Source organism: Scomber japonicus, chromosome 9 (assembly GCF_027409825.1).
Source record: "Scomber japonicus isolate fScoJap1 chromosome 9, fScoJap1.pri, whole genome shotgun sequence".
Classification (NCBI taxonomy): Eukaryota; Metazoa; Chordata; class Actinopteri; order Scombriformes; family Scombridae; genus Scomber; species Scomber japonicus.
This window is the reverse complement of record NC_070586.1, coordinates 10,410,303-10,433,761: the sequence shown is the minus strand read 5'-3', so window position 1 is coordinate 10,433,761 and position 23,459 is coordinate 10,410,303. Positions and strand designations below refer to the sequence as shown.

The 23,459-nt window shown below is 37.0% G+C and overlaps 3 protein-coding genes across 3 annotated transcripts; 1 reads left to right on the top strand and 2 right to left on the bottom strand.

Moving 5' to 3' along the window:
- Window positions 1–593: 593 nt before the first annotated feature.
- Window positions 594–11,920, bottom strand: ckap2l (cytoskeleton associated protein 2-like). The gene is made up of 9 exons (XM_053325475.1): window positions 11,857–11,920; window positions 9,772–9,838; window positions 9,318–9,375; window positions 6,824–8,094; window positions 5,582–5,777; window positions 4,062–4,220; window positions 3,163–3,223; window positions 2,047–2,200; window positions 594–1,160 (listed from the first exon to the last, which is right to left on the bottom strand). The coding sequence occupies exons 1-9, from the start codon at window positions 11,894–11,896 to the stop codon at window positions 815–817; spliced, it is 2,352 nt and encodes a 783-aa protein (XP_053181450.1). The 5' UTR covers window positions 11,897–11,920; the 3' UTR covers window positions 594–814.
- Window positions 11,921–12,934: 1,014 nt separating this feature from the next.
- Window positions 12,935–14,058, bottom strand: LOC128364852 (interleukin-1 beta-like). Its single transcript, XM_053325474.1, has 3 exons — window positions 13,827–14,058; window positions 13,488–13,652; window positions 12,935–13,191 (listed from the first exon to the last, which is right to left on the bottom strand). The coding sequence occupies exons 1-3, from the start codon at window positions 14,056–14,058 to the stop codon at window positions 12,935–12,937; spliced, it is 654 nt and encodes a 217-aa protein (XP_053181449.1).
- A 5,963-nt stretch (window positions 14,059–20,021) lies between these two features.
- LOC128364851 (interleukin-1 beta-like) lies at window positions 20,022–21,785 on the top strand. Its single transcript, XM_053325473.1, has 5 exons — window positions 20,022–20,241; window positions 20,399–20,563; window positions 20,860–20,993; window positions 21,139–21,217; window positions 21,754–21,785. The coding sequence occupies exons 1-5, from the start codon at window positions 20,022–20,024 to the stop codon at window positions 21,783–21,785; spliced, it is 630 nt and encodes a 209-aa protein (XP_053181448.1).
- Window positions 21,786–23,459: the final 1,674 nt, after the last annotated feature.

Sequence of the window (23,459 nt, the reverse complement as noted above, 5' to 3'; positions counted from 1 at the left end):
TTTTCCTTCTCCTCCTTCTTTTCTTTCCTTCCATCTTCCTTTCCTTCTCCTCCTCCTTTTCTTTCCTTCCTTCCATCTTCCCATCCTGTCCTTCTTTTCTTTCCATCCTTCTTGTCTTTTCTTCTCTTCCTTCCATCTTTCCTTCCTGTATTCTTTTCCTTCCTTCCTTTTAGTGTTTCTGGACATGAGATCAAATTGGGCTGTATGTGGCCCTTGAATGAAAATGAGTTTGACCCCTCTGACCTAAATGCTCTACTTTCATGATATAATACGACTGTAGCATGAACTTTTTACATTTTCCATAAATTTCACCCGAAAGCCAGATATCCCTAACTTTTTGTGAGTAGTGCAAAAATGAGGAAAAAACCCTCCTGAGCAAAATGTTAAAGGTCTGACTTCAGATGTAACCTCCTTTGTAATTCAACTAATTTAATTACACATTTTTTCTGTGACTGTAACAGATTTCAGTTACATTTAATTTGTAATTAGAAGATATAACATATGTATCTAGTTCCTCCCCAACACTGCAGGCAATACTCATGAACTGAGTTTGATGGTTGTTGCGTAGAGCACTAAAGAGTCCAGACACCGAATAAGGTTTTCTAAAAAAAAAAAAAAAGGCGTTTTATTTTACATTACTATATACAAGACATTATCCAGATTGATTTTTACAAAACTACCTAAAACTTCTTTACAAGGAATAAACTTAAAACTCAACTTCCTTCCAGGGGAGTAAAATAACCAACAACACCAAAATATGCACAAATTTCTTCTCCTTGACATGTAAACAGTGAAAAATGTGTAACTTTTTTCCTCAGTTACAAACGGGTGAAGATGAGTTCAGCACCTCTTCATCATCTTCACCGTAGAAAAGCTTGACCAACACTTTGTCTTTAAGTGCTTCGTTCTGCCTGTAGACGTACATCGGCGTTTCGTTAGCAGGAGGGCTGATCTCCCCGTCCTCCTGCTCTTTGCTTTTCTCTTTGGTCTCCTCGTCGATCAGGTCGTTGTAGGAGGCCACACAGACATCGTGGTCCTGGAGGGCCGCAGGGAGTCGGAGTGAGGCTCTCTCAATTCGCACCGAGCGTCTCACTGGGGTAAAGAAGCGCAACTCCTGGCCATTTATCCGTGCAGGTTCACTCTGCTTGTCTGCAGGGCCACTGCAGGAAGGACAAAAATTCATACTTTAAGTCGTGGAAGAAGTATTCAGATCTCTGCATGAAAAATGTGAAAATACCTAAGTATTAGCAGCAAAATGCATTTAAAGTATTAAATTAAAAATACTGCAGTATTATGAGTATTACAGTAAAAGTAGTGGTTTGGTTCCTCTGAGTGATATATTATTATATATGACATCATTAGATTATTAATAGTGAAGCATCAGTGTTAGAGCAGCATGTTACTGTTGTAGCTGCTGGAGGTGGAGCTAGTTTACACTACTTTATATACAGTTAGCTAGTTTACACTACTTTATTTACAGTTAGCTAGTTTACACTACTTTATATACAGTTAGCTAGTTTACACTACTTTATTTACAGTTAGCTAGTTTACACTACTTAATATACAGTTAGCTAGTTTACACTACTTTATATACAGTTAGCTAGTTTAGTCCAGTGGTTCCCAACCTAGGGGTGGGGTCCTTCCAAAGGGTCAGCAGATAAATGTGAGGTATGGTGAGATGATTAATGGGAGAGGAAAGAAGAAAAGACAAAGTTCTGATGCACAAATGTGTTTTCAGTTATTGGACCTTTTCTCTAATCTTTGATGTATGCTGAAATATTGGATCATTTGAACATTTGTTCTAAAATGAAGTCATGTGAGAAGTTTATTGTTGGAGATGTTGAAAACTCATGAAGTAACAAAAGCTTTGTCAAATTAATGTAGTGGAGAGCACAATACTTCCCTCTGAAATGTGGTGGAGTGGAAGAATAGAGTAGCATCAGATGGAAACACTCAAGTAAAAGTACTAATACCTCAAAATTTTACACAAAGACAGTACTTAAATATGTACTTTTAAGTACTCCACTCAACAAAGCACACACACACCCAGGGGTTGCCGTGATCTTGAACTTGACGACAGACGAGTCTCCTTTCTCCCCACAGATCAGGGCTCTGACAGGCTTAGAGGGTGTCATCATATCTGGAGTGCTTTCCACTGTTTCCAGGATTTCGTCCTCCTCGCTCTCCTTCTCTTCGGATGCTGGAAATTACGGAGTATTAAGTATCCACACATCATAACTCATCATATAAGAATTTGGCCAAAGAGCTGTAAGATATTGCACACAGTTGATCATCTAAGTAGATATGGAGCAACATTAGTGTTTATTTGGAGTGATGTTCAAGAAAAACATCTAGTTTATAAGCTTCTAACACTTGACTATGTTCACCAAACTAGCCCCCTAACGTTGTCTCTCTGCTGTTTGGCGCTGGGCAGGAAGTGAACTCTTACTTTTTGGAGCATTTTGCAAAAAAAAACAAACGATGCAGATAAGAGCAGCAAGATGGAATAAAGCCAGCTAATTTGAAAGCCGAATGAGTTAAAAGATGTAAAAAAGCTGATTATAGCAGCTTTGAATTGAAGAAGGGGCAAAAGGTCACACATTAAATACTAATAATTAAAAAGAAAACAAGACAAATCTACAGTGAATGAAATATAATATACCTAAAAATACTAAAAAATATATAAATGTACTAATGCAGTCTCATACAAAAGCTAAATAAAATGAGATTCATCTTTAACTTTTTTAAGGGTTGATTTAAATATGATCAGTTTTGAAGAATTTAGTCTGAGGTGCTGAAGTGTTTTATGTCAAATACAGAGAAGTGTTTCTAGTATTTAGTTCACCCAAATGCATAAAGACACTGGTTTACTGACCGTGGGAAACCATCTGCTGCCGTGCATATTAAAAAAATCAAATCAAATCAAGACAACTGGTACGTAGAGAATGACGGAAAATAAGCTGCTTGCAACATACTCGCAAGGAGTTTTGCATATTGCATCCGGTGACTCTCAAGCAGTAAGAATGATTCAAGATGTGAGTTTTCAACAGAGTGAGGCCGCGTGACGTAACCTGTAAGTGTGTAATGTGAGCGTGGTGATAATTAACAGTAAGTTCACGCAGAGTGTAATCTCAACAAGCATCTGTTAAACGGACCAAATACCTTGAATCTCGTCCTTTTTCTTCAGGATCTCAAACACCACGGTCCGCAGCTCGTCCACGGGCTTAAATGATGAAGACGTAGAGAAACTTTAAAGCCATTTAAACAAAACCAAACAAACAAGTGTGGCGGAGACTTTTTGTGTAATATAATATGAAACCTGAATATTATGGTTTTTAGACCTTTTACTCTTTGTTGTACTAAAACAGACACATGATTAATTCATCTTCTTCGTTACTTCCTCAATTAATTTGTTGACTAAATGTCTATTATAACTCTGGCTGGGATTGCATCACAAGGCATTATTTCACCATACTACAATATCAACTGATCAATCCCTGACGATGTTTCCTGTCCTGATGTTTCCTGTGAGCTGGATCAGAGGTAAAAATTCAGCTGACGTGAGTTTTATTTCTTCACCTAGTGGGAGCTGAATGGCAAGTTGTTCACAGATGATAAAGACTGAAGTTTTGGACACTGTGAGAAGCAAAATGTTGAAAATGAAATACAAAAGTGTGAATTTGCAGTTTATTATATTTATTTAATTTAATTATTTATTCATACTACTAATTTCAATTCAACTGTGAAATATAAATTGATATATAGATTTCCTGTTTTTTGAATAATCCAGTTAATTGAGTTTATGATGATATGAAATGGAAAAACCCCTGAGCCAAATTAAGAACGGTTAAAACAACCTTTACGTAAAATTATAATTGGGTTTTATTTTTTTCCCAATTGTATGTTTTTATGCTTCCAATTCTTACTGTCAAATCATCTGATGTTTTATTTTTATGTAAAGCCCACTGAAACCCTGTGTATGAAATGCACTATATAAATAAAGCTGCCTCGCCTTGCCTTGCCTAAAATGTCTCTGATGTCTAATATCACTGTTGTCTCACCTCCAACACTACACGAACAGCTTCTTCAAACATGGGCAGGACCTCCAGGTCACCCGCTAGCTCCATCAGGCGGACCTGACATATCCAGTATTTGGCAAACTTATGGGACAGCGGTGGCAGGCGTGAGAGAACCCCTTTCACCTGGTCTGGGGGGCAGCCCTGTAGAGGCAAAAAAAAAAGCTCATATTAACTCATACATTACAAGTAAGTGTGTCACTATGCTGCAAACCACAGTGCTCGAACAATCTTCACATGGAACGTCTCTGAAGATGTGTTCAACCTAAGCCATGTTTCAAAAAACACAATTTCGAATGGTGGAGACACAACAATGCAGGGTCATTAACCAGGTTTACATTTTGAACATGTCATCTGGCAAGGTGCTGCATTGGCCAATCACAAAACATACATGTGAACTAGAGCTGAGTATCTGTATCTGGTACCTTTAACGTATCGACTGAAAAAAATCGATATCAAGCGTAAACGATACCTGTAATCGACCCTTTTTGCACTCAGAGCTAGAAAATATGACGTGCTCACAGCCAATCAATGCAGGCATTCTTTGATTAAATGCAACATGTGATTGGTCCACTGCCACAGCAGCTACAATCGTCTGTGGTGGTGAACTCGTGGTGGATTTGATTTAGTGCGCTTAGCTGTTCAGCAGCTGAGATGCCAACTAAGAGGCACGCTGCAAAAATATGTGGCTCCAACGTGAAATCCTATTCATCATATTTCATCATCTCATCAGTAGTTAAACAACACGCCCCCAAACAGCCTAAAATCTTGTGTAGCAGTTAACCGGGTATTTAACATGTTTCAACGTGCAGAAAGTGCAATGCTATGAAGGGCCTTCCAGGAGAGACTGTCTAAAGTTGTCCCCAGAATTAAACCATTATTGCAACTCTGAACTCTCTCTGATGAAAGGCTTTTTTGCAGTACTGCTCAGTTTGGCCGCTAAAGAAAACATGAAATGAAATGTTGTCTACAAAATATGTTGTAGAGTAACATTTTGATGATAATTACTAATAATGAACAATGTTGTATCTGTTAAAACTTACTTACTAGTACTTGATTGTTGACCATCGTTTGCTAAAGATGATCAAATCTGAAGACATTATGTTAAACAAAGAGGTATATGTGATTCTGCAACTACTGAGTGAATAAGTACTTTATGATTGAATAAGTATAAAAAACCACAATATATGTGATTAAATATTATCTGCACTTTTATTATTATTATTATTATTATTACTACTATAGAAAAAGAATGCAGTAAGAAAAGTAACTGGGTAATATTGAACTTGACCTGTGGTAGATCTGCTGAGACAGCTAAACAGCAGCTGTGGGGAGTATCGGGTTACACTGGGTGAAAAAAGCAGAACTAAAGGAGAGAATGATGTAATCCAAAAGACTCCTAAGGACCCAAAGCACCCGATAATTTTAAAACAACAATGTCCACCCAATATCTTCGAGTAATGTATTGCCCTGTGGGAGATTACACGGGATACAAAACCACATACCTCTTCCAGCAATTTTAAGCAGTCGGCCAGAGATCTGTCCACAGCATAAACAAGGGAGTGGGCCTCGTCCTCCTCTGTCATGGTGGCCCAGAAGGGTTGCGGCAAGGAGACAGTGGACATGACCTGAGGTTTGACCATCATCGGAGGACGCTTGTAAGAAATGCCCTTGGATTCCCGCCACGCCTGTAGTTTACTCCTGGAATAATAGAGCAGAGGGTACCATTAAAAATGCAATGCTTTATATTTTAATGTACTTTTTATATCCATACTGAAACACAGGTATCATATTGGCACCTATATAGTAACAGATGTTTGGGTATTGATCTAGCAGCTTGGCCACAGTCCTTTCCATGAATCAGCTGACTGTGTTTTACTATTATGTGTCACATCAGACCAAAATCTTTAGGACAGAAATTTGTAGAACATGATATGATTTCCATGTGATTAAGCTAAACACTTATGAATAAAAAATGTGTTGTCCAGCCCTAAAAGCCAACTTTCCTTATTGTTTAAGTATTTCAGCTCTTCTACAGCAGATTAGTGCAAAACTCACAAACCAAACCTTAAACCACCATCAGTGGAGACTAAATGAATTAACGGTGCCATAAACAGGGTTGGGAAGGTTACTTTGGAAAATGTAATAGGTTACAGATTACTAGGTACTTTATTTAAAATGTAATAAGTAATGTAACTATTTAAATTATTTAATCAAAGTACTGTAACTTATTATATTTGATTACTTTTTCCCATTAAGCACCAAAATCTAAGTTCAGGTGTTTTTCATGGATACTGACATGATTTATAAGGGAGATCATTTGTTATCTCTCATTGTAAAATGTATTCATTAGTTCATGTTGATTTTGAAATTTAAAATAAAGATATTTTATCAAAAGTCTGGCATGGGATTAATGGGTACTGTGACACAATTTAAGCTCATGTCATGATTTATTTACAAAATATAAAAAATATATGGATTTCAAAGAATTAAAAACAGCAATATATGGATTCAGTAACATGTTAAATATTAAAAAATGAGGAAAAAACCCTCCAGAGTAAAATCTTAAAGTTCAGTTTTAAATCATTAACATTTTCATAAGAACCTGCAATTTAATGACACATTTTCCTTTATGTTGTAATTAAAAGACATAAGGCCATCACATGTAACTAGTTACTCCCCAACACTGGTCATGGTTTCATGCAACACATTTACCAGTAGCTTTACCTTCCTTCGCTAATACTTACAGTCTCTCCTCCTGGGCAGCAGTCGGTTTCTTTACCTCCGTCTGAGGAATGGCTCTGACTGGGACCTTTGACCTCTTCGTGTCTGTGTCCTTTCCGCAGTAGCTGATGGTCCTGGCAGGCCGCGGCACCGTCTGTGACAGCACCGGAGCGCTTATTCTTTTTGTACCTGTCAGTGGCGGAGGGGCTTTCATTGAACTGCATCCCTTCTTGCTTTCTGTCGTTTTACTTATTTTGGGTTTCCCTGCCGGCGCGGCCGCTGCAGCCCGCGTAGCTTCACCAGTCGCCCTGACACTGCACCTGCTCGCTGGCACCGTGGGTTTCCGGGGAGCAGCTTTGCACGTTTGGACATTTTTCTCTCCTCCGGCTGCCTGAGATCTTTGTTTTGTGGATCTAGCTGTGGGCTGACAAGCTGATTCTTTCATTTTTGCCACTCCTACCTTTACCTCTGGCTTAACAGATGCTACTCTGCCCTTGATGGAAGTGGACATTGATTTCACTCCACTTAATATTTGACTCTTAGAAGATGGCTGAAACGGTTTACCCAAAACTGGCTTAGGATTGGACTTTTTCTGATCTTGAGTTTTAATTGCAGCTCTTGCTCTCTGAGAAATTGTGGTTTTCTCGTGAACGGGTTTGTTTAGAGCAGTAGAAGAAAAAGTTTTCCTCGGGGCCAAGGAGGAGCTCCTGGGAACAGAAAGCGAAGATAAGGTGTTGGATCGCACCTTTTTGGCAGCATTAGAAGTATTGGTGCTGACGGTGGTGTTGGCTGCTGTGGTAGAAGTTAGGCGTGTTAGGGTTGGGTTAGTGTTTCTCGGCTGGATCACGGCAGGAACGAGTCCCGTTTTTGTTTTGACAATGGGACCGAGACTTATCCTAAAATTGACGTTGTTCACTGGGCCTGACCTGGTGGCGTTTGAGCTCCTGCTGAATCTGCTGTCGGGTTTTGTAAAAGCGGTAGATGAAGCATTAGAAGAGGTTTTGACTGAAGGCTGTAATCCTGTTCTTGGCTGCTTCTTGACATGGCTGACTGCATACAGATTAGATGTTGAGGTCACATTGTATGTATTTGTGAGCACCCGGTTTTGATTAAATTTTAACTGAGGTGCGACACTGTTGGACTTCTGCTGTGTGGTCAGGATGTTGACTTTAACCTTGTTTGTAAAATTGAATGTTTTTTGGGCAGGTTGTTGAGTGGATCGAGGAGGAAATATTTTTTTGGCTTCATATCTCAGACTGCCAACTGGAGCATTGTTCTCTTTCCCCTTGATGACCTGTGAAAACAGAAGATGTCAAAACAAGATAACTCAGCACCACAGCAACTTAAAACTGATATTAATTAAATTCTAAAAGAACAAAAGAGAGAGAGAGAGAGAGAGAGAGAGAGAGAGAGAGAAATAACAACCACAAATACCAAAAATGAAGTATAAAGAATAGAAACACTTCTAATATATAAATGTACATGAAATGAAGAATCAAATTATCACAAATTATAACCTACTGCTGATTTACAAAAACAACACAAAAGTAAATTGCACAAACCCTATATCACACAAATACACAAATAGAACAACACACTTATAAAATGTGGTTCATTTGGTAGTGTAAAAGCTGTTAGTTCACAAACTAGAACGAGGACGCCCACCGCAATGAGGTTAACTGATCCACATGGTGACAATGTAAAAAGAAGACGTGACATGCAAATGAGATCACATGAAACTAAATGACAGAAAACCGATCTTCTTTTTTTCTTCTGTCTTTTGATGCGTGTGCCCTGTGCCGCCCTTGGCAAAATGCCTCTCTGGGCAGCTGCTAGGGCTGAATATCAGTACTTGACACCTTTAAGGTATCGACCAATTTAAATCAATACCAAGTAATATTGAATCTCATCAAACAATATCTTTATGAACTTGCTCACAGTCAATCAAAGCACACGTTCAATTTAATGCAACATGTGATTGGCCCACTGCCACAGCAGCTACAACCCGTCTGTGGTGGTGAAGTCGTGGTGAATTTGAGTTCAAGAGCAAGAGCACTAAATGTATAATGGGTATCGAATGAAGTACTCAGTTGGTATCAGAATCACTTTACGGGTATTTGGATAGTCCTGGTATCAGAATTTTTTTAACGATCCCCGGTCCCATTCGCTATTATGTTGAAGCTGATAGCGTTGTAAATATATTATCCTACAGAACTGAACATATTGATGCCTTAAAGATACCCTGTGGAGTTCGTGACCACTCATAGTGCTACAGAGCATTAATTTTAAAGATGATGTCATCTTTTTTTTGTCTCCTGCACTGTCTCACACACACACACACACACACACACACACACACACACACACACAGTCCAGTCAATGGTTTCACACTCTTCAGGTTGTAGTAATGCACCAAGATACTCAGCAATGCACCAACAGGGGCATTAGAGAAGAAGAAACAACACCCAGTCACTATACCAAGCCACTGCATACACACTTTATATCCTGCACACCCACCTTCAGTGCAGACATCACAGGTTTCTTCACCTGGCTGTTGTCACCGTTGGTTACATTCCTTGAATAAAAGGAGTAAAATATAATGATTTAGTCTAACATTTATTAACCCTTACATACTGTTCAGGGTCAAATTTGACACATTTTTACATTTGAGAGCTGTAAAAACACCTTATAGACATTTCTTTTAAACTGGACTTTTCCGAATGTGATCGAGTGTGCAAAAATTGAAATAAAAAGCATAATTTTCATTTGTTTGTGCAGCTGATACACATTTTTAAATATGCAAATTTGACCCATGACGATTGAAGATCTGTAAAAACTCAGCATTTAAACGTGTTTTTGTATTCATCATATTCTTTCAAATGTTCTCCTAGATCATAAAATAGTGATTGAGTGAGTTTCTCAGAATATGAACAGTATGTAAGGGTTAAATTAACAACATTTTATTTCTTACGTGGAGTTGGACAGTTTCAGCTTTCCCTTTGCTGTCAGGTACTCCATCAACTTCTGCCGACGCACATCTGTGAAAGGAAGTTACACAAGAGTTCAGCACCTGAATTCATAATTAGTGTCTGAAGATCATCTGGGATTAATATCCACACATTCATAACATTTTATACACACACACAACAATTTGTTTGCGATAGAGAATGTTGTTTATTACCATCAACACATTTTTCAAGTCAGTCAGGAGTTCAAATTAACACTTTAATATGTTGGTTTTTTCTTGCTGTAATCATTCCTCCTGTTCATATTGTGATCCCTTCATCGTCTTGAAATTTTATCTGAAGCTAATATGAAGCTTGAATCAGTCAAATCAAGTAGATATGTTTCGTTACAGTCTTTTTAATGCCAGTGTCCCTCTTTTTGTTACTATACTTCCACCACAGCTCAACAGGGAAACACAAAGAGGGAATTTGATGCTAAAAAGACTGTAAATGTGTCAAATATCCATTTGATATGACTAACTCAGACTGCTGAAGCCTCATATAAACGTAACATCAACTTTTAAATACATTTATTTGGATTGGACACATAGATTTTGGCCCACATATTAGCCATGTATGATCAGGAGGAATGACTACAGCGAGGTAAAAACCTGCAGCTCATTTCCACGAATTAAATTAACATAATAAAGTAAATAAAGCCCATTTCACAAGCGCAGTCTCAAGATTTTGTAACATTTGGGGGGAAAATGCTGATGAAATAAAAGTTGTTCTGCTGAAAAACAATCAATCAACTCATTAAGGAGGCGTGACTGGCACAGCAATACTTAAATCACCTGAACTAACAATGGAGGCCACCAGTCAGTAACTGTGAGGAACTGTAAAGTCGATTTAATAGAAATTTAGCGCCACCTGCCTGCAAGTTGATGATTTACACCTGTAAATAAATCTAAATTGGAAAAAAAGAGTGCATAGAGGAGCTAAAACAATTTGTTAACTTATTGATCTAATGTTAATTAATCTGTCTTTTTTATTTATTTTTTTTACAAAAGTTAAGTTACGTAACATTGTTACATGTAACTAGTTACTCCCAAACACTGTGTTTATGTTTATATTTTTATAATAAAGTGTAAGTAACGTTATCATTAACCCTTACATACTGTTTATATTCTAACTTATAATTACACCAATTCACATCAATAGGTTCCCCCATCAGTCATCTGTAAATGTTTGATTAATCCTTCTGTAAATAGAAAAAAATACATTTACAATGACTATTTTATGGTCCAGTAGAACATTTTATAGAATCTGATGAATGCTGATGCTGATTCTTGAATCTGCTTTAATAAACACAGGTTACATTTGTACATTTGTATATATAAAAATATGAATCAGCTGCACAAAATTTTAAAAAAGGATGCATTTTGTTTCCATGTTTTGTATATTTGGGGTCACATGAGGTAAAGTCACAGCTCTACAATGTAAAAATTTGACCCTGAACAGTGAGTAAGGGTTGACTTTGATGAAAGCCCAGAAGACCAGATCAAGCATGGCATTATTTATCCCTTTCTAGAGTTATTTTGTCTTTGTAATATAAAGTTATATGAGCAGCATTAGAGGGTCCATTAATGGTAATGTTTGTTTAGCTTGAACAACATGTGGGCACAGGCTAAGGCATCTTAACGTGGGTCAAGTCTGGCAAAAACGTACACTACCAAATTAGTATTATAAAGTTAATTCGGACGGTTTCTTGTCTATAAGATTAAAACAATTTTAGTTAAATCCGATGTACAGATTTGTAGCGTTGTTTCGGTTTATCTGGTGACCGTGTTATCTGGTGACTTTCTCATTCATTACAAGATACGTAACGAAAAGTGAATGGGACTACTGAACACAAATAGTTAGTGTAGCTTATGGATATCAAAAACAGATGGGTTAGTTTTTTTTTTTTAATGATTAAACTACAATCAAAGGCTTTTAGGAGAAAACCTACGTGAAAGTCACAAGTTACCACGGTCAACATTTAACCCGTAACACTGGTTGCTACGGAACATTAACTAAAGGCTCGTTTTCAAGAAATTTAACACGCTAACCTTTTCTGGAAAGTATCGGTACGGTCTCTTCTTCTTCCATAACTATTAGTATTCCCTTTGTCGGTCTTTTTGTCTGGATATCTTACTATAAAGTATAGAAATGTCTAGGTAATTTTTGAGCGGCTGCGGGCGGCGGTTAAACGATAAACGTTAAATTACATCATAACAACAGACAGAGCTGCTCGCGCATCCGGTTCGAATTTGCCGGGAGTTAACGCCTCCTCTTCGCTGATTGGATAATTTTAAATTTCGATCTCTGCGCTGATTGGAGCAGAGTTTGTAAACAGAACGTGACTACAGGCTGTATATTAATCATAGACTGTTGCATAATGATAATACTAATATAATTAACTCTATCACAGCTCTGTTAGCCCTTCATTTATTTTTTAAGTTTTGCCTCCTCCTATATGTTATTTTGTTTTTATGCAATGCAAAACATATTGTGCAATCCTTTCTTGCAGTTATGTCATAATCAGATTCACTATACTTTGCTCTTTCTGTTCTTCAAACTTGATTATATGTTATTGTTGTTGTTTTGTTTGGGGGGTTTTTTTGGGGGGGGGGGGGGGCTCTGGAGTCGTGTCATAAAGTATATCAGATATAATATTATGATTTTACAATCTCATCTTTCCACTTAACGTTGCTCGGTTAAACACTAACTAACTAGGCATATTAAAACACATGCACACAAAAATTAATGGAGGTTAATAGACTTTATTAAATATTCTTGGCACTTCATTTGAATAATTGTGAATAAGAACACTTCTGAATAGATATGTTAAAATACTTTTGTAAACAGATGTACAAATACATAAATAAATAAATATGAAAACACTCAAAAGTGTAATGTCATTCAGCCGAATAAATAATCACATACTGTACACGACAAAGAGTGCCACCTTGTGGTCAAACCTGACTGTGTCAATACAAAACGACCTTCACTTATGGTACTTGGTACATACAGTAAATAGACAATCTGCAGAACATACAGAAGTTTTTCCAGCAAACAACAAAACGGCTTTTTAAAATCACTTATTTCTTGATTATTGAATCAAAAAAGGTGAATTATAGAATCTGTTCAAACCCCAAATCCTCTTCTAAAGAGGGACTTGAAGGACCACATGCAAATCCATATTTGACGTTGGATGTTGAAGGTGCGGTAACGGTTGGCGGTCTGCAAGTACATTTCCAAGACTTTTACCTCCAGATGCAGGGTTGGCTGGTCACCAACTTGGCGACACGACAGGTAGGACTTTGTGTACTTGATTCCCAGAGCCACAGGTCGGGCCTCAGCGCTCGGTGCAGGGTGCACGTAAGTTGACATGTTCAAGTGAACTGAGGATCAAACAGAGGATACAAGTTCAATAATGGCAGCAACAGATATCATCCAATCAGGAATGACAGTCTGTTATGGCTGTGATGAAGTTTTCTAAAGTCTGCAGACACATTCATTCATCTGTGCAGGCTATGATTGAGATGTTATGTTTCATGGCGTTATAGCAATAGAAACACTGAAAGCTTCAGGTAAATAGATGAAGCTGACAGACATCTGTCATCCCCTTGTTCAAATGTCTACCATGAACCAGAAAATGAATTTATATGCATCAGATCTAACTCTAAGATGCAATTACCTTTGCGGTTGTCACTGCCTCCTTGCAGCATCACAGCGTGGAGCTCCATGCTGTCCTGAACCAGTACCAAGCTCCTCTTCTGGCTGTCAGTCACACTGCACTCGTGTTCGCCCGTCCTGCTGAACTGACCTGGTGCAGGTGACTCACACTCGAACACAATTTGCTCTGAGGGGAAAAGAGGCACGGATGATGAGTTATGCTGCTGTTCGTTTACCATCAAGCAACAAGAAGTAATTTAGTATTCAGACAGTTCAGGTATGTTGTGTTAACCACCTAAACAGTTCAGTAAGTGATTTTCATGTAGTAGTGTTGAAATAAGGTTGTCATCTGTGTGATTACCTTCTACAATACTTTCAAACATGATGTCAAGCAGGTGTTCATCTCTGAACTCGGTGCTCAGCACTGACTCTGACACATTGTCCTTAAGTCTCTCCATGGCGATGATAAGGTTGGCCACACGTTTCATGGTCAGTGGATGATGGGAGATCTCCAAGTCCAGTCCCTTGGGCATCTTGGTGCTCCACATCTCGCTCCACATCTCGCTCGCGTTGCATCTCATTGCGGATTCCATCTTTTTATGAATTTGGTAAGATCTGCAGGAAGACAAAGAGATTTCTGGTGATTCACAAAATACTTAGCAAGACACAGCAGAATTTTTAGTTTTATATTATAATATATCTTTTAAAATGCAGCATGGTATAGAATAGTGCCTTTAAATCCTGGGGCACCACTGCCCTGCATGTTTTAGATGTTTCCCTTTGTAAAAACATGCAGGTCAGATGTGCCCCAGGACCTGTATTGAAAACACTGGTGAATAGATTTTTATCTGACAGCAACAGTGCGAACTCTATCAGCTTATAATGCCACAACAGGCATCAGAGTGTGTTAAAGAAACTGTGATGATTACAAAAATAACTATGAAGAAAAAGTCAATTTACCTGTTAATGTCAGTGGTGAAGAAGTCCTGTTATCGTGCTCGGTTTAGATCCCAGTAGTTGTTCTGTCAGTGTCGCTCTGTGTCGCTCTGTCTGCCTGATCTGACCTGTAGTGTTTTTATACACACAGGGAGGGAATTTTCCCTCTCTGTCATACTAAAGCTTAGGTATAGTATTATAATATGAAAAGCAGGTTAATATCAATGTTGTATATACTGTTTAGCAATGAGAGAGATCAACTGTGTACGTAATTTCATTTCTTCTAAAGAATATTTGTACTTTGGAATCATGAAAAACACAATTATGTAACATCACATAAGAGGCATAACATATGAGTTACATTTCCTAGTACAATATTATCAGTGACAGTGATATCAGATTTATAGTTTTATGGTATCCTTTTATAGTATTGCTGTCGTGTTGTAGTTTGTATCCACTACCATAAAAATACATTTTATTGCTGATACAATGATAATAATATTAATAATAACAATAATAATAATAATAATAATAATAATGGCAACACTACTACTACTGATGATAATAAATACTACTACTACTACTACTACTACTACTACTGCTAATGATAATAATAATAATAATAATAATAATAATAATAATAATAATAATAATAATGATAGCATTCCAAAGGACACACTTGTCAAAATGTCCTTGCTCAGTCCATTTATTGTAGTTGGCCAAAATGTTTTAAGTTGTTTATAAGAAATCAAATGACTTCGTTATTATTTTGTCCTGTTAAGAGAGCGAAGGGAGGGAGTCAATGAAGGTGCAATCATTCCTGCCGTTGCCAAAGAGGGGAACAAAAGCCCAGATGTGAGAGGAGAGGGTAATTCAGTCTGTCTCATAATTAGTCTCTATGCATAATTTCAGAAGCAGCAGCAGTCATTCATAAATTGGTGATTAATCTTTAATGGAGTGAGTCAGTTTCTAAATTTTGGGATTAATATGAGTCAAACAGACCAAAAAATGTGTATTTGCTGCACAGAAACATAAAAATAAAAAAATCCCAAAGGTGTTACTGTGATTCATTCATTCATGTGGTCACAGCTGCCAGGGGAATGATTAAGCCTGTTGCATCAGTTGTGTGGTGCTGTAGTTGTGTTTTTATCTTCAGGGAGATTCTCATATCATTCATATGCTTCCACCTCTCCAGTAAAGCTGATCCATATGCTTTCATTTATTTACTGTAATATATTTTGAGTTTCGCCAGGTGCCTTAACCTTTACATACTGTTCATATTCTGACTTATAATTAGTCTTGACACTAATTCACATTCATAAATTATCTTATTTAAAGAAGAAAAAGACATTTACAATCACTATTTTATGGTCCAGTAGAACATTTTATAGAATATGATGAATACAACATGTCAAATTTGGACATTTGCATATATAAAAATGTGTATCTAAATGTGCACTTTTTTTTTTTTTTAAATGATGCTTTTTATTTTCATGTTTGTATATTTGGGGTAACATTAGGAAAAGTCCACTTGTGTAAAAAGTGTTTTTACAGCTCTGAAATGTTTTATAGAAAATGTTTGAATGCTGATTTTTGAATTGTGTCTTGATGTGTACATTTGCATATATAAAAATGTGTATCAACTGCATAAAAGTTTTTTAAATTATGCATTTTATTTCCATTTATGTTTACTGTGAATCGCATTAGGAAAAGTTCAGCTAAAAGAAATGTGTATATGGTGTTTTTACAGATCTCAAATGTAAAAAATGAGTCAAATTTGACCCTGAACAGTGTGTGAGGGTTATAGGGAAATGGATCCATGACTAATTTATGGTGTGTAATTCACAGTTTTATCGAGCATGAGTTCATCAGTCTGCCCAGATTATACTTACATTATACTTGCTGACTGTTTTTGCTTTTAAAGATTATTTTATCATATATATTTGTTGAGGTAGATTTTGCCACAGCAAACTGAACAATGTGAATGTTCAAAATTGCTTCTTGTGTCAAACAGGATGTGAAAAATTGATGTGAAAGTGCTGCTCTAGCGCTGATAGAAACGGATTCCTGATGCCAAAAATTAGCCTTGTTTAATTCATTCAGTTTGTTCCTGTTTCACTAGTTTCATCTCTTTCTTTAGCCCTTTATATGAGTACATCCTGTCTTTAGTAATTTAGGTTGAATTATGGGGGTCTAATCTGTACCAAACCATTAAAGCACTTGGGTGTCTGCTCATGTTTGCCCCTTTTAATTTACGCTATGTGACATGAGGACATGGTTAACTCTAATTTACACCAGGTTTACTTTAGTTTAGTCTAGTTTAGTTTTTTAGGTCCACAAATCTTAATAGTTATCATTAAAATTATGTTAAATTATATATTGTGGGTGACTCAGAAGTGCAATGTTTATTAGCATAGTAACAAGCTTTTATTATTATTATTATTATTTATTTAACTAAAAATCAACTTAATAACTTTATTTATATAGCACCTTTCATACATAAAATACAGCTCAAAGTGTTGAAACATTAAAACTAGAGCAAACACCTGCAGCAAGTTAAATAAAAACATTAAAACACAACTAAATAAAAATAAATATAAAACACCTGATAAAACGCAGATTAACCAAAATTGTTTTTTTTAAATGTCCACAGATGTTGGCTGTTTGATATACGGGGGTAAGGTGCTCCACATTATTGGTGCATAAATGACAGTTTTGGCATGTGTCGTATTGTTTTATTGGTAATATGATCTGGCATCTTTTTTACATCAAGAACAAGAATGAAAGTAAGTTTCACACTGTTGACCTTAAATGATGTCATCTCTCAGCACCAGATTTAGCCCCCGCTGTGCAACTGTACACAACAAGCAAGAGCCACCGCCAACTTACGAAGAGCCTCTTCAAAGACGTGAGAGGCTTACGAAATCACAGAAAGAATGCAGAGATTTTTATGTGTTTAGGGGATTTTTTTCTTTTTTCAGGAATGTTTTTGATCATTTGTGACATGCGTCCTCAATAGTTCTTCAAGATGTTATAGTTATTATTGTCATCATCATTATTATAATTATTATTATTATTATTAATAATAATAATAATAGTAGTAGTAGTGGTAGAGCCTTTGCAGCTAAAATACAAGGTTGGTGGAGGGGTGTAGGATGCCTCCAATATCTGTTTAAACATCTTTAGAAACATCTTTAGATATCAGTTGCAAATGCCAAAATTTTCCACTAGCGTACAACTATCAAGGCACGTCCTTTTTCTGAGTGAAATCTGACTGGCTGGATAGTGGACGTTTTAACATACAGGAAGTGGTGCGTTCTTCGTAAGTCACCTTTTCTCTAAATGAATAGTTTGACATTTTGGAAAATTTGCCGATTCACTTTCTAGCAAAGAGATTGACACCACTTTCATCGTGTCTCGACTGTTAACCTTCCTGTTGTCCTCGTGTCAATTTTCACCCCAGAGGACCACAGGCATTAACTCAAAACATGAAGTATACTTTCATTTAAATCAGGCCTATTGACCATAATTTCCAAAACATTTCCATAAAGGTCAAACACAGAGTTGGGTGATAATTCATGCTGCATGCTTTATAAACACTCAAACCAAACCGGGTCACTTTTGACCTCGGAGGACAAAATTTGCTCGGTCGACGGAAAAACAACAGGAGGGTTAATCATAAGGCTATAGCTAGCAGCTGGTTAGCTTAGCTTAGCACAAAAACTGCAAACAGGGGGACTCCAGTTACATCCAGTTTGTTTCATCTGAACTAAAACACCTGCATAAAAACAACAGGACTATTTTCTTATCTACAACCAGAAGGTGCCCAAAGTCTGTTTACTGGGAAAAGAAATCAAGTCCAGCAAAACCTAATTCGTATGCTTAAAATTTTACATTAATTAGACAAAATAAATATAACACGGTAATCAAAATAAGTATAACATCTTAAACAGTGAGCTTCTGCATTTTGTTGCCTTTGGTACCAGTGTTTGTGCAAAGCTGAACTGGCTGCAGAAAACATATTAGAGTGATCTCAACTCTCCACTACAAAGCGGATAAACCTTTCTCCCAAATGATTGAATACCAGAGTATGTATGAAAATCAGCAGCTGATGGTGTGCAGTGGTAGTCTGCCTCAAACAGGAGCAGGAACAGGGTTACGTTGCTTTGCTCAATTATTACGAAATGCAAGTTCCTGAAATCACACTATTAGGCATCTCAAAACATTTATAGATACAAAACTGTGCTTGGAATATACTTTTTAAGTTGTTTATAAGAAATCAAATGACTTCTTTATTATTTTTATTAGTTTTTAAAAAACATTTGTGGCTCCATGATGACTGAGTTACATTTTTACTATTTTACAAATCAGGAGGAGGTTTCAATTCCACACCATGATGCAAAAAAGATAAAACGCATTTTTGTGTTATCTTTTTGCATCGTGGTGTCAAATAGAAAACTTCCGCCTGATGAGTAAAATAGACTGAACAGTTTGGTCAACTACAATAAATGGACTGAGGAGGATATGTGTGTCCTTTGGAATGCTATTATTATTAGTAGTAGTAGTAGTATTTGTTATCATCAGTAGTAGTAGTGTTGCCATTATCATTATTATTATTATTATAATTATTATCATTATTATTATTATTATTATTATTATTATTATTATAATAATTATTATTATTATTATTGTATCAGCAATAAAATGTATTTTTATGGTAGTGGATACAAACTACAACACTACAGCAATACTATACAAGGATACCATAAAACTATAAATCTGATATCACTGTCACTGATAATATTGTACTAGGAAATGTAACTCATATGTTATGCCTCTTATGTGATGTTACATAATTGTGTTTTTCATGATTCCAAAGTACAAATATTCTTTAAAAGAAATGAAAGTACGTACACAGTTGATCTCTCTCATTGCTAAACAGTATATACAACATTGATATTAACCTGCTTTTCATATTATAATACTATACCTAAGCTTTAGTATGAAAGCAGTGAGTAAGTACAGTATTTCATCATCACGTCGGGACAAACCCACTTCCTGTAGACGAGAGGGAAAATTCCCTTGACTGTGTATAAAAACGCTACAGGTCAGGGCAGGCAGACAGAGCGACACAGAGCAACACTGACAGAACAACTACTGGGATCTAAACTGAGCACGATAACAGGACTTCTTCACTACTGACATTAACAGGTAAATTGACTTTTTCTTCATAGATATTTTTATATTTAACAGTTTTAATATGGAGCAGCTTCATCACAGTTTCTTTAACACACTCTGATGCCTGTTGTGGTATTATAAGCTGATAGAGTTCACACTGTTGCTGTCAGATAAAAATCTATTCTGTATCAGATATTCTACACCAGTGTTTTCAATACAGGTCCTGGGGCACATCTGACCTGCATGATTTTACAAAGGGAAACATCTAAAACATGCAGGGCAGTGGTGCCCCAGGATTTAAAGGCACTGTTCTATACCATGCTGCATTTTAAAAGTTATATTACAATATAAAACTAGAAGTTCTGCTGTGTCTTGCTAAGTATTTTGTGAATCACCAGAAATCTCTTTGTCTTTCTGCAGATCTTACCAAATTCATAAAAAGATGGAATCCGCAATGAGATGCAACGTGAGCGAGATTTGGAGCACCAAGATGCCCAAGGGACTGGACTTGGAGATCTCCCATCATCCACTGACCATGAAACGTGTGGCCAACCTCATCATCGCCATGGAGAGACTTAAGGACAACGTGTCAGAGTCAGTGCTGAGCACCGAGTTCAGAGATGAACACCTGCTTGACATCATGTTTGAAAGTATTGTAGAAGGTAATCACACAGATGACAACCTTATTTCAACACTACTACATGAAAATCACTTACTGAACTGTTTAGGTGGTTAACACAACATACCTGAACTGTCTGAATACTAAATTACTAGAAGAACAACAGCATAACTCATCATCTGTGCCTCTTTTCCCCTCAGAGCAAATTGTGTTCGAGTGTGAGTCAGCTGCACCAGGTCAGTTCAGCAGGACGGGCGAACACGAGTGCAGTGTGACTGACAGCCAGAAGAGGAGCTTGGTACTGGTTCAGGACAGCATGGAGCTCCACGCTGTGATGCTGCAAGGAGGCAGTTACAACTGCAAAGGTAATTGTATCTTAGAGTTAGATCTGATGCATATAAATTCATTTTCTGGTTCATGGTAGACATTTGAACAAGGGGATGACAGATTTCTATCAGCTTGATCTATTTACCTGAAGCTTTCAGTGTTTCTATTGCTATAACGTCGTGAAACATAACATCTCAATCATAACCTGCACAGATGAATGAATGTGTCTGCAGACTTCAGAAAACTTCATCACAGCCATAACAGACTGTCATTCCTGATTGGATGATATCTGTTGCTTCTATTATTGAACTCGTATCCTCTGTTTGATCCTCAGTTCACTTGAACATGTCAACTTACGTGCACCCTGCACCGAGCGCTGAGGCCCGACCTGTGGCTCTGGGAATCAAGGACACAAAGCTCTACCTGTCGTGTCACAAAGTTGGTGACCAGCCAACCCTGCATCTGGAGGTAAAAGTCTTATTAAATCTCATGTGAATCTTCATCAGAAAAGGGCATTGCACACATTTATAGATTAATTTACATTTGGTATGAGACACTACTTTTATCCAGTATGATATTCAAACTTTCTGACATTTATCTTTTCTTACCTCAGACGGTGGAGGACAAAAAAAACCTGAAGAGCATCAGCTCGGGGAGCGACATGGAGCGGTTTCTCTGCTTTTTTTTTTCAAGTATATTTTTTCGGGCTTTTTTGCCTTTAATGGACAGGTTAGGGTTAGGGTCCCTCTTTAGAAGAGGATTTGGGTATTGAACAGATTCTATAATTCACCTTTTTTGATTCAATAATCAAGGAATAAGTCATTTTAAAAAGCAGTTTTGTTGTTTGCTGGAAAAACTTCTGCATGTTCTGCAGATTGTCTATTTACTGTATGTACCAAGTACCATAAGTGAAGGTCGTTTTATGTTGAAACAGTCAGGTTTGACCACAAGGTGGCACTCTTTGCTGTGTAAGTGTTTATTTATTTGGCTGAATAACATTACACTTTTGAGTGTTTCGTATTTATTTATTTATCTATCTGTTTAAAAAACTATTTTAACATATTTATTTATTTATTTATGTATTTATCTATCTGTTTACAAGACTATTTAACATATTTATTCAGGAGTCTACTTACTAACAATTATTCAAATGATGTGCCAAGAATATTTAATAAAGTCTATTAACCTCTATGAATTTTTGTGTGCATGTGTTTTAATACGCTCTAAGGATTTGATCACAACTCAAACAGGGATATCTGACTTCACAGCAGACATTAGCTCTCGTCCAGTTCTTAAGACAGCATTCCTAGGATGATTTTTGAGTCTGCAGTAATCTTCTCCAAGTTAGCTCTTATTATTTCCAGTGGACGCTGAAGATTGTAAGCTATAGTCTGACCAGTATTCCTAAAATTGAAACAAAAGGTTAAACAAGTCAAACAGATTTACTTTTAATGCTCAATACTAGGGATGTCCAATATTATCGGCCCTCCAATATTATCGGCCGGTATTTACTTAAAAATGTAATATCGGGAAGTATTGACATCGGGTTTTTATAACCGATGTTTGTTCTGTAGGCTTAAGCATTTCCGATCCTACCTGAACGCAGCATGGGACGTTTACCGGTGCGAGCTTGATGACGTAATACAACAACAACACTCGCAGGTCGCTAGTCGTAGCTAATCGTGGCTAACAAGTTCATAGCGTCCACGGCCATACACACGAACATGCAAACCAGAAACGAGGTTTATCCATGGATTTGCCTCGTTGTCATTTTCTCTGTTATGTTTTCGGCGAGTCTCCTCTGTGACGTCACCGTCAGAGTCCGGTGGGTCCTATATATCTGAGTCCTACTCTGCTACAGACCATGCCATAGACTGACAACGAGGTAAACCCATGGATAAACCTCGTTTCTGGTTTGCATGTTCGTGTGTATGGCGGTGGACGCTATAAACTTGTTAGCCATGATTAGCCACGATTAGCGACCTGCGAGTCTAGCGTATTGTTGTTATTTTACGTCATCAAGCGCGTGCTGGTAAACGTCCCATGCTGCGTTCAGGTAGGATCGGAAATGCTTAAGCCTACAGAACAAACATCGGTTATAAAAACCCGATATCGATACTTCCCGATATTACATTTTTAAGTAAATATTGGCTCATAATATCGGAGGGCCGATAATATTGGACATCCCTAGTATTGAGCATTAAAAGCAAATCTGTTTGACTTGTTTCACCTTTTCATTCAATTTTAGGAATACTGGTCAGACTATAAGAAAGCTGCTATTTACAATCTTCAGCGTCCACTGGAAATAACAAGAGTTAACTTGGAGAAGATTACTGCAGACTCAAAAATCATATTAGGAACGCTGTCTTAAGAACTGGGCGAGAGCTAATGTCTGCTGTGAAGTCAGATATCCCTGTTTGAGTTGTGATCAAATCCTTAGAGCGTATTAAAACACATGCACACAAAAATTCATAGAGGTTAATAGACTTTATTAAATATTCTTGGCACATCATTTGAATAATTGTTAGTAAGTAGACTCCTGAATAAATATGTTAAATAGTTTTGTAAACAGATAGATAAATACATGAATAAATAAATAAATATGAAAACACTCAAAAGTGTAATGTTATTAAGCCAAATAGATAAACACACAGCAAAGAGTGCCACCTTGTGGTCAAACCTGACTGTGCCAATACAAAACGACCTTCACTTATGGTACAGTACTTGGTACATACAGTAAATCGGCAATCTGCAGAACATGCAGACGTTTTTCCAGCAAACAACAAAACTGCTTTTTAAAATCACTTATTCCTTGATTATTGAATCAAAAAAGGTGAATTATAGAATCTGTTCAATACCCAAATCCTCTTCTAAAGAGGGACTTGAAGGACCACATACAGATCCATACTTCATTTAGGGTATATTTGGCAGATT

Excerpts from the sequence above, each read along its gene's own strand:
- ckap2l (XM_053325475.1), bottom strand. The coding sequence starts at position 11,896 with ATGGAAGAAGAAGAGACCGTACCGATACTTTCCAGAAAAG. Across the intron at positions 9,839-11,856 it reads ACCGATACTTTCCAGAAAAG|ATGTGCGTCGGCAGAAGTTG; the intron begins GTTAGCGTGTTA and ends TTCCTTTCACAG. Across the intron at positions 5,778-6,823 it reads GCTGCCCAGGAGGAGAGACT|GAGTAAACTACAGGCGTGGC; the intron begins GTAAGTATTAGC and ends CTATTATTCCAG.
- LOC128364852 (XM_053325474.1), bottom strand. The coding sequence starts at position 14,058 with ATGGAATCCGCAATGAGATGCAACGCGAGCGAGATGTGGAGCGAGATG. Across the intron at positions 13,653-13,826 it reads GTTTGAAAGTATTGTAGAAG|AGCAAATTGTGTTCGAGTGT; the intron begins GTAATCACACAG and ends TTTTCCCCTCAG. Across the intron at positions 13,192-13,487 it reads AGGCAGTGACAACCGCAAAG|TTCACTTGAACATGTCAACT; the intron begins GTAATTGCATCT and ends TTTGATCCTCAG.
- LOC128364851 (XM_053325473.1), top strand. The coding sequence starts at position 20,022 with ATGGAATCCGCAATGAGATGCAACGTGAGCGAGATTTGGAGCACCAAG. Across the intron at positions 20,564-20,859 it reads AGGCAGTTACAACTGCAAAG|TTCACTTGAACATGTCAACT; the intron begins GTAATTGTATCT and ends TTTGATCCTCAG. Across the intron at positions 21,218-21,753 it reads TCTCTGCTTTTTTTTTTCAA|GATTTGATCACAACTCAAAC; the intron begins GTATATTTTTTC and ends ATACGCTCTAAG.